Source organism: Bubalus kerabau, chromosome 15, assembly GCF_029407905.1.
Source record: "Bubalus kerabau isolate K-KA32 ecotype Philippines breed swamp buffalo chromosome 15, PCC_UOA_SB_1v2, whole genome shotgun sequence".
NCBI classification, from domain to species: Eukaryota; Metazoa; Chordata; class Mammalia; order Artiodactyla; family Bovidae; genus Bubalus; species Bubalus kerabau.
The window spans coordinates 42,004,408-42,016,833 of record NC_073638.1 but is presented as its reverse complement, the minus strand read 5'-3'; the positions used below and the strand labels follow the sequence as shown (position 1 = coordinate 42,016,833).

Genomic DNA, 12,426 nt, shown 5'->3' with positions numbered 1-12,426 from the left:
CCCTCAGCTGTGTGGTGAGCTCCTGGCACCCTATCCCTGTTAGTTATCCCTAGAAATTCACCCTCACCTCTGACCCAGTGAAGTTACACCTACGTGTGGTTTGAAGCCATGATGGGGAGAAAGGCCAGCAGGCTTTTGTGCCATCTGGTCTTGCGTCTTGGTGGAGGTTTGAAGTGTCTTTTAATTAGAGAGGTTTGAAATCAAGAGGAACTGAACTCAATGTGAAAAGGATCTCTTCCTGAAGATGGAGCTGTGTCTGCCCATCTTTCATTAATTTATTTTTTTAGGAACACTTGAATACTTGGGGAGCAGGGCATGGCAGCCGTTCAGGGGAGTTGCCCAGGATTCGGGAGCTAGATTTAGTATCAGAACCTGTCTTAAGGGCACTATCATTGTGAGTAAAGTGGACAGGGTCAGGGATGACCATAGCAAGAAGTGATCCAGGACTGAGGGGTGGAGATGCTAAGGGGATAGGACCTGGGAAAGGGAATGACCTGAGGATTAGGGGCAGATTGGAATCCAGATGTGTTTTAGTCTAGCTTCCTAGGTGGCTCAGTGGTAAAGAATCCACCTGCCAGTGAAGGAGATGCAGACAATAAGGGTTCGATCCCTGGGTCAGGAAGAGCCCCTGGAGGAGGAAATGGCAACCTGCTCCAGTATTCTTGCCTGGAAAATTCCATGGACAGAGGAGCCCGGTAGGCTACAGTCCAGGGTCATGGAAGAGTCGGACATGACTGAGCACACACACACAAGTGTTTCACTCTGTGTTGTACTTCCCTTCTTTAAACTCTGAGATTTCAGTAGATTAGCAAACTTTTTGTTGGGTAAACCTTACAGTCACTGTTGGTAACACTTTGGGGGAACTGTCCACACGTGATTAGGAGCAGCAGCAGGAAAAGGGCAACAACGGAGCACACAGCTTGGGGAAGGCTAGCTGTCACCTGCAGAGGAGTGGAGGAACAGTGTGGAGCCACTGAAAGGAGCTGGACCGCAGCACCCACCATAGCCCCGGACACTCCTGGGAGTGGGGCTCAGTTAAGCCCTGAGCTGGTGCCTACGGCCAAGGGCATGGGGGCTTGGCTCACTGTCATTTAGAAATTCAAGGGCTCTCCAAGGCTGCCAAGTCCCACAGCATCTCAGTCCTATGAGCTTGGGATGTGGGGATACAAGAGGCTGTTCTTTTCTAATTATCTGTTCTTTTTATTATCTTAGTTCCCACAGTAACGATGTGAAAAGAAAACAAATGTCATTATAACATGAAACTATTCACTAAGAATCTGCCCACTTTTCAAACATATCAAATTAATGCCAGCTCATATATCCTTCCCTTACTTAACAAGTATCTCTCCCTCCGTCTCAGGGACATTTGGAGAACTGTCAGATACAACAGGATGGATAAGTTCAGTGCAAACCAACTGCAAAGTTCATCAAGTTCAAAAGACCACGTCGGAGAACTTCACATACAAGATCTTAGATCAATGAGGAGCTCATGGAGTTGGGCCAGTTAACAGATGAATTCAAAATTATGAGGATGATGGAAAGATAGGTTATTCATGAGGGAATATTGAGGGATTGAAAGAGGTCCTTAGGAAAATGAATGAAGCCCTTCAATATCAAACAAGCAGACTCTCTTAATGAAGGTGCTATAAAGTAAAATGTAAAGGTTGTGACATCATGTGAACAGATCACTTCATTGGCACAGAAAATATGTAATACAAAAATCAACATACTTGATTAATTCTCTGTTCCTTCTAAAAATTAGCATATAAGCTATATTTTGTAATATGTACAGTTAAAAGTTTATCTTCACAATATCATTTGTACAGTTAAACCTCAATGAAACCTTTCAATCTACTTTCATCATTGCCTTTTTTATAATAAAATCTTACTGAAACCCTTTTTCACTATTTACTAAGAAACTTTGATCTTTATTTTAAGAGGATTCAGTTTAAGTGACCTGATGCTGGTGCCCACAACCCTGACAGGACAAGGCCCTCCATGCAGGTGGTTCTCCTCCAGGTACCTCTCCATCCTAGGAGGGCAGTGTGACTTCCCAGGAGACCTCAGTCAGACACAGCCCAGGAGGTTCCACTTTCAGGGTATGTGGGGGCCAACTCAAATGACCTTTGGAAATGTATTCCTTGGTGTGGAAGCCACACACCTTCCCCGGGCCCCCTGCCGCCTGCAAAGGCTGGTGGCACACGCTATGGCCTCAGCCCAGGGCGCTTGGCGTGGCCCCGGCCAGGCAAGCTGCAGGAAGGGAGGCACTTACTTGGCCGGCGGGGCTCTGGGCTGCCTGTGGCTCTCCGGGGGGCTCCTCGTCCTCGGGAATGTGGGGCATGGCAGCCTCCTGGCGGGAGTGACTGCGTGTGCCCGGAACCTCCGCTGCGTCAGCCCCAAAGATGCTCCAAGAGGCCTGGGCTCCACAGGCTGAGGAGACGCCAAAAGGACAAGTCAAATCAGTCCCATCCCTGACCCACGCCGGGTCCCATTTCCAGGAGCCACAAACCGCAGAGAGCGCCTGCTTGAGTTTACAGCAACAAGGGCTAAAATAGGCGAGCAGAGGGCATTTGGAATTGCATTTCCTCCTGCTCTTTCGCTCTGTTTACAAAGTCACAGGCGACCTTAGAGATTTTGCATCTAATTTAGGCTGTACAGGAAACAGCCATCCCAGAAGGGTGCCTCGAACGCCTCGAAGCCATAACCGATGGAAGATACTCCAATGGGAGCCAGACTTGTGTTTGCCAGCCATTTATTGAGCAGCTACTGGGTGTTAGGCATTATCTAGGAATGTTACAAACATCACCTAATTTAATCCTCATGCTGTAGGCATTACTATTTGCATTTTATAGGTAAGAGAACTATTTGGAGAGTGGAAGCCACTTGCCCAAATCATACAAAGACCAAGCTTTTGAATCAAGATCTTCCTGATTTGGAGGCCGCTATACCTTACAACCTTGCTTGGTCAGATGCGGGAGGAGGAAGGGATGGTGGCTCCTGAGTTCCTGCCCCATGCCTCACTCCATGCCTTTCAGCAGCAATTCTGACCCTCGGTTGAGGAACAGCCCTCACTGGACCTGCCAGGACTCTGCTAAAGTCATGGTTCTGGAGGCTCAGCCAGGGTGGATCTCTTGTGCCTTGTGCAGTACACAACCCCAGCAACCTTGGGTTGCTGCCCCAAAGCCACACTTAACCCTCCCTCCCCTTTTCTTTCAGCTTTCTGAAAAAATAAATAAATAAAAGAAATTTTAAAAATAAAGGAAGCTGAGTGCCGAAGAATTGATGCTTTTGAACTGCAGTGTTGGAGAAGACTCTTAAGAATCCCTTGGACTGCAAGGAGATCAAACCAGTCAATTGTAAAGGAAATCAGTCCTGAATATTCATTGGAAGGACTGATGTTAAAGCTGAAACTCCAATACTTTGGCCACCTGATGCGAAGAACTGACTCATTGGAAAAGACCCTGATGCTGGGAAAGACTGAAGGCAGGAGGAGAAGCGGACGACAGAGGATGAGATGGTTGGATGGCATCACAGACTCAATGGACATGAGTTTGAGTGAACTCCGGGAGTTGGTGATGGACAGGAAGGCCTGGCGTGCTGCAGTCCATGGGGTCGCAAAGAGCTGGACACGACTGAGTGACTGAACTGAACTGAACCCTCTCCCATGGGGTAGCAGCCTTGAGATCTGGTTGGGGTTGATGCCAGTCAGCATAATCTCATCCATCTCAGCAGAGATAGGCTCAGGGCTAGACAATAGATCCAGACTGAGCCAAGGAGCATGCGGCAGTGATCTGGGACCCCGATGCTCTCTCTTGCTCTGGGTGGTGGAGTGTGCAGGTCTGGTGCTATGGATGCCATTCTGCCTCCATGAGGAAGGCCAGACTGAGGAGAAAACTTGACACCTAGAGGAGAGCAGAGACAGGAGATCTGCAGAGAAACGGAGCTGGAGCCCTGGTCAGAGCTCACCTGCAGCCGGAACTATTTCTTAATTATCCAGTTACACAAAGAATTAAGTCTCAGAGTGTTTAAATCAGTTTGAGTTGGGGTTACTTTTAACTACTAAGTACTGTTACTTGTAAGTACTAACTGCACTTTCACATTTCCTGGCTGTTAAGAGGTGTAGGACCAAGATCTGGCAATAAACCTGAGCCAATGGGTCAGGCTCCTCTGATTCCTCTTAGAAAAGGGGACCAGTCACGTCAGGTCTCCATCTGGAGAGGCAGGACAGCAAGGTCAAAGGAACACAGGCTGGGAACTGGATATCTGGATTTGAGGCTCCACTCTGCCCCTCACTGGCTGCTTAGCCTAGAAGCCTGGCTTCACCTCTGAGCCTTGGTTTCCTCATCAGGGAATAGAGATAAGAATGCCTCCCATGCAGAATAGTCCCAAGATGAAAAGAGAGCTCACTCAGCATGGAGTAGGTGTTCGCAGAGGCCACCTACATGCTGGTCTGCAGTCCAGAAGCTTGGCTTGAGCCCAGGGCCTCTGCCTGACCTCTTCTCATCCCTAAACCCCTTTAGGTCCCCTGCCCTGGAAGGTGAGGAATGCCTCCAGGGACCTCAAGAACCAACAACCAGTCTGATTATACAACTTCGGGGGTTCCTTGAAGGAGCTGCTGTGGGGGACAGCAGATGAAAACCACCAGAGGCAGATGTCATCCTTAGACCCTGGCCAAGGCCACACTCAGGAGCTGCCGGGACACACAGGGGAAATGGAAGACACTGTCATTTACTGAGTACCTACTATGTGCCAGGCCCTATGCAAGATGCTGTTTGCTGGAGACTACTGGAGAAGGAGCCAGAAGGCCCTGCCACGGCCCACAACACCAGGAGTTCTTCTTGTCCCACCTGTCCCAAGAAAGGGTTCAGGAAGGTGCTAGTGTCACTGAGCTATGGGGTGGCTCAGATGTGGCATCAGCCACAGCTTTTACTGAGGACCCCCCCCCACACACACACACCAACACACACCTCTAAACCAAGCTTCCTGAGGCAGGCAAGGTGGTCACAGATACCCAGATCACGATACCACAGGTATCGATTGATCACAGATACCCAGAAATTCATGTTGACCTGTATTTTAAGAATTGGAGAACTTTATCTCTGGGAGTTTTAGTCCTTGTGACCACCATCTTGACTTTTGTCCTTCTCTACACTGCACAGGGAACCCCATTCATCTCTGAAACAGTTGGCTGACCCCTGCTGGTCGGCTCAAGAAATCTCAAGTAGAGGACCTGAGAGCTGACCTCCTTCACCACAAACACTCACATCTACTCTACCATGAAGATGAAGAAGATGTGGTCTTGGCCCCAAAGGAGCATGGAGTCCAGTGGGGCGGGGGTGGGGAAGACAGCCAGAAAACCAGATGAGGAGGGTAAACACTTTGAAAGTGAGATGCTTTCCCAGAAAAGGGTCCCTAACTCGGGAAATTGGGATGAGTGGAATACCGCTTTAAGGAAGATTTCACATTAGAAATGGCATTTAGACTGAGCCGTAAATACTGAAATGCTGATGGGATTTTCTCTGAACAGAATAGCTGGAGGAGGTGAGACAGGAAGGTGGGTCATTGCCAAGAGGACAGATTTAACCTGACTTTTGGGAACAAGAGCTATGGGACCGGGGTATGCTGTGCCTCCCAGCCCAAATGGTTTCTGTATAAGTAAATTGAGCAACAGGTTTGCCCAAAGGTGAGCTCTGTGATGAATTCCCATCACCCCGACTTGGGTGTCAGCAGCAGGGACAACAATGCTGTGCTGTGCTTAGTCGCCCAGTCGCGTCTGATTCTTTGCAACCCCATGGACTGCAGCCCGCCAGGCTCCTCTGTCCTTGGGGGTTCCCCAGGCAAGAATTTTGGAGTGTGTCTCTATGCCCTCCTTGGTGGATCTTCCCAACCCAGGGGTCGAACCCCGGTCTCCCACGTTGCAGGTGGATTCTTTACCATCTGAGGTGCCAGGGAAGCCCAGGGACAACGGTAGTGCCGGGTAAAGTACAGGGTAGCAGGGTTTGAGGGCAGCAGAAAAAGATCCACACACCCCAGTTCTACCTGCAAAGTGGACTACATGTCCCAGGAAAATTTTTTAAATGATATACTATGTGTGTGCAGGTCTCCAGGCTGTCTTAACGGTATAGTTTCCAAAACAGGGGAGGTAAACAGTTTCACTTTTCTTTTGTCTTAATCTACATGAAGTGTATTGTGCTCTGCGTGCTAAGAGAGATTCAGACAGTGCGGGGCATATTCAAAAAAGGGGAAGCAGGACAAGAATTTGTGTTTAAAGAATTAAAGGGACTTCTCTGATGGTTCAGTGATTCAGACTTCACCTTCCATGCAAAGGGTGCATGTTTGATCCTTGGTCGGGGAGTTAAGATCCCACAAGCCTAGTGGCCAAAAACCCAAAACATAAACCAGAAGCAATATTTTTAACAAATTCAATGAAGACTTTAAAAGTGGCCCACATAAAAAAAGTCATAAAAAAAGAACTGATCTTTAGCCTGGAAAAGAGCTGGTACAGGAAGAAATAAAATCTATTTGCAGATATCTGAGAGCCATCCATATAGTTCTATTGCCTCAGAAGGGCAGATGCATGGCCAGTGACAGAAAGGTGAGATCAAGGCAAGGAAAAGCTTTCTAGTAGTTGGAACCATCAGAACATGAAATGGGCTGCTCTTTAAAATAGTGAGCTCCCCATTCCTGGGAGAGTCTCATCAAAGGCTGGGGCAAGGGTCATAGGATTTCTAACCTACTTCAGGGACTTTCTCCAACCCTAGGAGTCCCTGAAATCCTGAACTCCTCCGAATCACAGCAAACCACAGACCTGAGGGACCCATCCCATAGGATTTTGGGCCACAGTATTCAAAGTTGCATCAGAAATATCGCCACTTCCTTTCCTTTACCTCCCGCTCCTTAAGAAAGACCTTCAGTCAGTCCCTGGGTCAGAAAGCAAAGTAAAACAGAAACAAATTGAGACAAGCACCAAGAGGTGTCAGCTGCTGCAGGATAAAGCAGAGTGGAGGCTGGCTGAGGTCCCACGCTTGACAGGATGGATCCCCGAGTTCTCCAGGGGGAGCCCCAGCAGCCCCGCCCACCCAGGCCGTTCCCACGCTGCTCCTGCCCCGTTGCTTTCTCTCCCATCCATTATTATAAACTCGCTGCTTAAAATAGCAAGGTAAAAGCAGAGTCCCTCCCTCAGGGTGACATCTGGGTTCCGTTGGAGCTTGTGGGCACGCGGACCTCTCATCCATCACAGCAAGTTTAGAATATAATCTCCAGGAAGTGGTGATCTAGAGCACCAACCCAAAAAAGGAAAAAATATTTAATAATGTTTGGTCTCTGAGCAGCTCCTTCTTTAACCCGTTTTCAGGACCTTTCTTGCTGCCTCTCCAACCTGGTCAGTAAAGGGTTAGGTGGATCATTGCCAAAAACCATCAGCTCTTTTGACTCTTTCAGCCCCCAGATGTTGCTTAACTATGTAGCTTGACCCATTTTACAGGAAGGAAAACTGAGGTGCAGTGTAGTGAAGCAACTTGATTGGTCTAGCTACCTTTATACCTGGTGCAAATTATCTAAGTCTCTGCGGGAATAACTATACAATCGTTGCATAACCGAAAAAATCAAAATTCTCTAAACCTCATTTAAGTATGTTAATTTCCCCCTGGCTATTCATTTAAGAAAGCAAACTAATATAATTTTATTCCTTCTTATTCATTAGACATGTCTAGGTTGTCTGCTGAGTACTGGACGCTATATTAGGTGTATTTCAGATGCTATCTTTTTGTTATTTCCATCTTATGTGTTAAGGAACTAAAGATCAGAGAGGTGCAGCAACTTGCTCAAGATCGCACAGCTAATAAGTGGCAGGCTAAGGATTATAACCCAGGCAAGTTTGAGTCGAAGGCCCCTTATCTTTTCTCTCTTCTACTTGGTCTCCTCCATCAGGAGTTCTGCTAGAGTGTAGCCGCCAAACCCAGCACAGGCACACTGCCTGAAGGGAAGAGATGGGGAGTGCATTCCCAGCGGGGATAAGTTAAGACAGCAGAAGCAACAGGGTGTCAGGCCAGGGGTCTTATGAGGCCAAAAGACTGTTAGAGGTTCTATGACCCCCACTGTGTAGGGTGAACCATTCACCCATCCATCAGTCTGTGGGTCCATGTATTCACCCACTTGTATTCTTAATCTTCTACTTATACAACTGTCCATTAGTTTGTTCATCCAATCTTTCACCCTAGGAAGGCCCACATTTGTTAGGTGAGCAGCACAGACTCTGCCCCTGAGAATGAATGGTCACTGCAGGACCCTGCAGGCCGCAGGGAGAGGGCAGGAGGGGGCTTCTCTGACAGAGTGGCCATAAGGCACAGTCCTGCCATCCACAACTGGCAGAAGACCTCCATCCTGCACACCTCAGCCATGAGAGGAGGGTGGCTTCCTGTGGGGCTGCCTCTGTGCCAGCAGGCATGGGGGCCACTGTCAGGAGGCGTGATTTCACAAGAGCCTTTACAACCTCTTTGGTGTTCTCAGCAGCCCTTGAGGTCGGTAATGTATATACTATTATTATTAACATCATGATTGGTCCCATTTTGCAGATGAGTAAACAGAGGCTCAAAGATTGGCCAAAGTCATGTCCCCCATGAGCGGCAGTGCTGGAAGTCAACCACAGGTCTGTCTGACTCCCCAGCTCCCTGCAGGGTCACGTCCACTGGATTATGGGTTCTTGGTAAGCATGACCTCTTAACAATGGCCCCTGGGCTGCCTCTCCCTGAGCCTTGTGACCAGTCCCGAAGAGCCCAAACCCCTCTCTGAGACCACAGTATCCCAGGAGCACAGCCTGCGAACTGAGTGGCTCTCACATTCCCTCTGTTAATCTCTGGGTGTAGGAAGAGCCAGAGGCACTTCTGGGAAACAGTGGGTTAACCTAGACTCCACTGACCTTTCTGGAGTGACTCAGAACTCTCAGAAGGGGAGGGTGGTTTTTTTTTTTGTTCTTCCAGCTTTGAATTTTTGCTTTCATTTTAGCAGCACAAAGAATTTGAAAGAGATTAGGTTGCTATTAATACCACCGGTCTATCTCTAGATGAAGAATTCGATGGAGGGAATTGTTTGGGGTGGCTGCACACACATCCCTCTCAGTACTTTGCAAACTCAGAGGATGACAGAGAGGCCACTGGAGAAGTGCCAGTTGTGTCCCTGCTCCCATCCGACAAACCCACACAGTGGCAGGGACTTGACCAAAACCACACCTGTGGGTGAAGAGCAGCCAGAGAAGGTCCCAGAACCCCTGCCCCTCAGCCCTACTACACACGTCAGCCTTCTGGCCTCTTATGTTGAAGGTTTGCTTTTAGTAAATAATAAGTCGATGTGTCTCTGCCGTGAAAGCAGGAGTCCCCTGGCAGTGCCTCTGATCTTGGGAGAGTGATGTTAATGCTAATGCTAAGTCGCTTCAGTCGTGTCCAACTCTGTGCAACCCCATAGACGGCAGCCCACCAGGCTCCGCCATCCCTGGGATTCTCCAGGCAAGAATACTGGAGTGGGTTGCCATTTCCTTCTCCAATGCATGAAAGAGAAAAGTGAAAGTGAAGTCGCTCAGTCGTGTCCGACTCTTAGTGACCCCATGGACTGCAGCCTACCAGGCTCCTCTGTCCATGGATTTTCCAGGCAAGAGTACTGGAGTGGGGTGCCATTGCCTTCTCTGTGGGAGAGTGAAGATGCCCCCAGATCCCTGCATTTGCCCCTGGCAATCCTGGACACACTTGGAAAGTCTCCTTGGGCATCAGAGATCAGCTCAAAATACTGAGAGGTGCCTCTGTGGGTCCCTAGACCTGGCCAACTGCAGAGTTGGGTCCTGTGCTTGCTAACTCGCTTCAGTCATGTCTGACTCTTTTGTGACCCCGTGGACTATAGCCTGTCAGGCTCCTCTGTCCATGGGATTTTTCAGGCAAGAATACTGGAGTGAGTTGCCATGCCTTATTCCAGGGGATCTTCCTAACCCAGGGATCGAACCCATGTCTCTTACGTCTCCTGCATTGGTAGGCAGGTTCTTTACCTCTAGTGCCACCCGGGAAGCCCCTAGGTCCTGTATCCTGAGTAAGTGAGGGCAGGTTGGGGGTCTCGCCAGGATAGTTCCATCCTGCTTCCTAACCTTAGGATGCTGCGAGAGGGCTTTGGACCTTGGCAGACTAGATTGTAATTCTCCCTCTGCCTCTTTCTTGCTGGATTGGTCTCCTCTTGGCCTCAGTTTTCTCATCTGTAAAATGGAGGGAACAGGACCTACCTTTTTAAGTTGTTGAAAGGATTAAATTAGGAAATACACATGGTACCCACACAGAGTATACACTCAGTGAGTTCCTTTCTCATTCTCTGAATTGGACAGCTGAGTTCTCCAAGTCGCAACATCACCAAAACCCAACCAAGGCCCAGAGAGTTTGGTGTTCATCCTGGGAGGCAGAGTTCCCAGCTCTGTCCCTGGCAGATAAAGGAGACAGAGTCCTGGCCTGGACGGGGCTTCCCCTGTGTCCTGACACACAGATAGCAGACCATCAGGCCATCAGGGCTGTGCACTCTGGTGATGCTGACATTTTTCTCTGTTCTTGGGCAGCCAGTGGCTACAGTGGTGGATTTACAGAAAGAGTGTGTAGTACTGTGGTTGTCTGAGCTCTGGCTGTGGTCAGTCCTGAGTCTATCTGATTCCAAAGGAAGTACATGCTCAGTTATGCCCACCTCTTTTCGACCCCATGGACTGTAGCCTGCCAGTCTCCTCTGTCCATGGGATTCTCCAGGCAAGAATACTAGAGTGGGTTGCTGTGCCCTCTCCAGGGGATCTTCCCAAGCCAGGGGTTGAACCCACATCTCCTGCAGATTGGCAGGCAGGTTCTTTACCACTGAGCCCTCTGGGAAGCCCATATCTGGTTCCAAAGCCCCAGACTTTTCAGCCACCCTGGTGCTGACTCCCAAAGTACAGAGGTTGTCATTCTGCAAGGGAGAGATGACACCTAGCTTGAGAACTGGAGCAGCTGCTCAGGCTGCACAGGGTAAATAAGAGAACGGATGGCTGAACGGGGCACAGCCCTCAGCAAGTCAGCAGGAGCCCCAGGTTTCCATCCTGGAGGCAGATCTGGATTGAAAGGAGGAATGGAGAGCAAAGGTGTAGAAGGTGTGGAAGCAAGAGGCCTTGGGGGCAACAGAGAAGAGAGGACGAGGAACCGGAAGGGATCCCCTCAGTTACTTCTCATCCTCACCACAACCCTTCTGGCCCACAGACTAGGAGCAAAGGAGCTTCAGCCTAGCAGTGTTTGGGCAAAGGGGCCCTGAGCACTCCTGACACTCCCTGGGGTCTGGCTGTGCTGTCCAGCCCAGAGGATCTTTTATGGGCCCATTTGGCTGGGGGTGCCTTCCTCCCCTAATTCAGACTCCAATCTAGTCCTGAGAGTGAGCCAGCATCTGCTGAGACCAGTGCCAGCACCACATCCAGGAGTGAGGGCAGGGCCAGTCCCCAGAGGAAGAGAACCTGAGTGAGGATGATGCTCGGCTGACGGGGGCCAGGGGCGGCCGGGGTCGGGATGGGGCGGAAAGGAGGGCCACAGCAGATAGATGGCACGTCTGGAATCATAACAGACTCCTCATTTCCCTTCACATCTCCTTTCCCCCACTGCCTTTCCCCTCCAGTAAACAGTGAGGCCCTTCTGTGCCCATTGCTTAGGAAAAGGACTGGGGAGAGGGGGCTCGTGGTGGCAGCAGGAGGTAGAGAAAAGGGAGTCTGTCTCTGCCTTGTGTATCACAAAGGTCTAGCCCTTAGGGAAACTGGAAGGGCTGGATAAGCATTTCTGCCAAAACACATAAAAGGCCAACAGGTACATAAACAGATGCTCAACATCAAGAGGCACTAGGGAAATGCAAATTAAAACAACAATGAGATATCATCTCACACCTGTTAGAATGGCTATCATCAGAAAGACAAGAGCTGACAAATGCTGGTGAGGGCAAATTCGTGTCCTGTTTGATGAGATTGTATTTTGGTACAGCTGCTGTGATTCTCCATGGTATGTGTGTGTGCTCACAAAAAAAAACGGGGCAAAAGCATTCTAAGGGTAAGTCTCTCTCCACCCAAGACCATGAAGATGACGGGGTGAGGGGTAGACAGGAGAGGTGGAGTAGGAGCAGCGAGAAGTTAGGCTCTGGTGATTCCCTGAGAAAGGGGCCTGTGCCCTTCCTCCCCAGGGAGTTGAGCAAAGATCCCCAAATCTGAGAACCGAGAGGTCTTGGGCCACATTCCCCAGACACCTCAGAAGAGAAGGGATGGCTGTTTGCTGTGACTTGCTCGATGAGCCCTTCTGACATCGTCACTGGAGTTTTTACATCCCTGGGGTGGGGTGGGGGGCATGGGTCTGAGAGCACAGTGATTTCTGCCCACCTAGGAGCAGAGCTGCCAAACCCGAAGGTACC

General features: G+C 49.6%; 1 protein-coding gene across 2 annotated transcripts in view; it reads right to left on the bottom strand.

Moving 5' to 3' along the window:
* The window catches only part of IRAG1 (inositol 1,4,5-triphosphate receptor associated 1), a 123,412-nt gene that overhangs the window by 74,203 nt on the left and 36,783 nt on the right, over positions 1 to 12,426 (bottom strand). For both annotated transcript variants that reach the window (XM_055548639.1, XM_055548640.1), the window contains exon 2: positions 2,273 to 2,430. In XM_055548639.1, the coding sequence (XP_055404614.1) occupies positions 2,273 to 2,430 (158 nt within the window). The remainder of the gene's footprint in view (positions 1 to 2,272; positions 2,431 to 12,426) is intronic.